General features: G+C 57.2%; 1 protein-coding gene across 1 annotated transcript in view; it reads right to left on the bottom strand.

The window, feature by feature from the left end:
* Window positions 1-1,286, bottom strand: part of LOC105813702 — an 8,888-nt gene extending 7,602 nt beyond the window's left edge. Inside the window, exons 1-2 of the mRNA XM_012648477.1 lie at window positions 1,172-1,286; window positions 837-1,095 (exon numbers count right to left, since the gene is read on the bottom strand). Of these exons, the coding sequence (XP_012503931.1) occupies window positions 837-1,095; window positions 1,172-1,286 (374 nt within the window). The remainder of the gene's footprint in view (window positions 1-836; window positions 1,096-1,171) is intronic.
* Between the last annotated feature and the right edge of the window lie 680 nt (window positions 1,287-1,966).

The raw sequence follows: 1,966 nt of genomic DNA, 5'->3' as shown, positions 1-1,966 counted from the left end.
ATACTACATAAAATCTTGAATGACTGCAACATCCGACTTCTGTTGGGAGGTCACAAACATGCTACAAGTTTTTTAAAACATGAATTTTTGAGAAATGTTTCTGTAAATATTCGTTGGACCGCCAAGAACCTGGGGGTTTTAAACTAAGGGTAGACTTAATTCTGTCTTCTCAGGATTATGAGTTCAATGTTATTTCGGAAACTCAAAAGAATTTTAATTTGAATCAGAAGAAGGCTGACGGAGAGGGATGAAAATTCCAGACAACTACCTTTTCTCTAGGCTACAGTTACAGTTGACACCTTTTCGCTGAAAGGACTGTCCAACGGAACCGAAGAGCTCTTTTGTTTTTCGGTCCCAAACTGGGCTCAATGTAAATGCTAAGTGGCATCCCCCCTGCCTTTAGGAAATTTAAGAAAACGAGTTGGGGGTCTGAGAAAAAGAGGAGGGCAGGAAAATCTCGACCGAACAGCCAAATGAAGGAGAGTCGGTGAGCACAAAAAAGACCCAGAAACCTCGCAGAGTTCGCAATTTCCGACCGCCCCGGTGAGTCACCGCCGGACACGGCGACGCGCACGTAGCGTTTCGCTCGGTACGAAGCGGTCGGCTTCGGGGGTGCATCCCGGCCCGCAAACGCCCGCAAACGCTCGCGGGGGCTGTGCCAGGGCCCCGGGTGGGGAGACCTGCGCGCAAGGAGGGCAGGATGAACGGCAGAGGCCCGGAAGGAAGGTTCTGGGGGTAGGACGGGCCAGCGGACGAACCACCCCAGGCGAGGGCCGGGCCCGGCTTAGCCCCCCAGCTCGGGTTCCGCGGACCCGGCGACCGGCGCGGACACTCACCCCGGCGGTCCCTGGCGCCGCGGGCCGCCGCCCTGCAGCGCAGACGGAGCCGGCACAGCGGGGACCAGCTGCTTCTGTGGGTCGCGGCGGCGGCGGCCAAGCCCGGCAACATCCTGGCGGGGCAGAGGCCCCCACTCGAACGCCGCCTCCTGCCTCCGCGCCGCCCCCGGCACCAGCTGACTCCATAGACCGGACAGCGGCGAGTGTTGCTGCCTGCGCCGCCGCGGGCGGCCTCGGCGACCCGGAAGCGGCAACGTCACTCAGCGCCGCCCGCGGGGTAGGCAGCGGAAATGACGTAGCGCGCTGAGCCGGAATAGCGAGATCCTCCTGCCCACGGACCCGGACCCGCCTGGGGAGGGCGTGGCTGCGGCGAAGTTTGGCGGCGCCCTGACTTCGCTGGCACTTCCACCTTTGCGCTTGCTTGGACGTCACCACGTCGCCTGTTGGCATCTGAGCAACAGCCTGTACAGGGGCTCTGCCCGCCTTCCTTCTTCTGGCCTCGAGGCCCGGGCCGCGGTGTCGGCAATGGGAGGAACGGTGGGAAGAAGGACGCGGGTCTCCTGAGCCTCGCCGGCAGCCCTCTCGCGTAGACCCAGCGGAGGCCGACGTGTCCTCAGTAGTCCCCGAACCTCCACCCCGGTAACATCGTCCTCGTAACACCACTGTGTACCCAGTACCGTAAAGGCAAGTACACACTTTGAAATCAAGTACTTGCCCTACTGATAATCTCTGAACGTCAGATTCTCGACTGTAATATAATAAAATAAGAGGTTTTTTAATGATCATGATATGTCGGTAAACGGAGGTGTGGAGACTGCAACAATCTGGTCCCGGGGAGAAAGAAGCCGGAACAATACGCAAACCTGGATGGCTAGATGGCGTGACCTGTTGCTCCCAGACTACAAACCTGTGCAGCATGTTACTGCACTGAATACTGTCGGCAGCTGTAACACAGTGATCTACACACGTAAACACAGCAAAGGTACACTAAAATATGGCATAAAAGTAAAAAAGGGTACATCAGCATAGGGCACTTATGCGAATAGAGTTTTCCGGACTGGAAGTTGCTCTGCGTGAGTGGGGAGTGAAGGCCTAGGACGTTACTGTACCCTACTGTAGACTGTATAAAC

The sequence above is a fragment of the Propithecus coquereli genome, unplaced genomic scaffold (assembly GCF_000956105.1).
Source record: "Propithecus coquereli isolate 6110/MARCELLA unplaced genomic scaffold, Pcoq_1.0 Scaffold288, whole genome shotgun sequence".
Lineage (NCBI taxonomy): Eukaryota > Metazoa > Chordata > Mammalia > Primates > Indriidae > Propithecus > Propithecus coquereli.
This window is presented reverse-complemented; position numbering and strand designations above follow the sequence as displayed.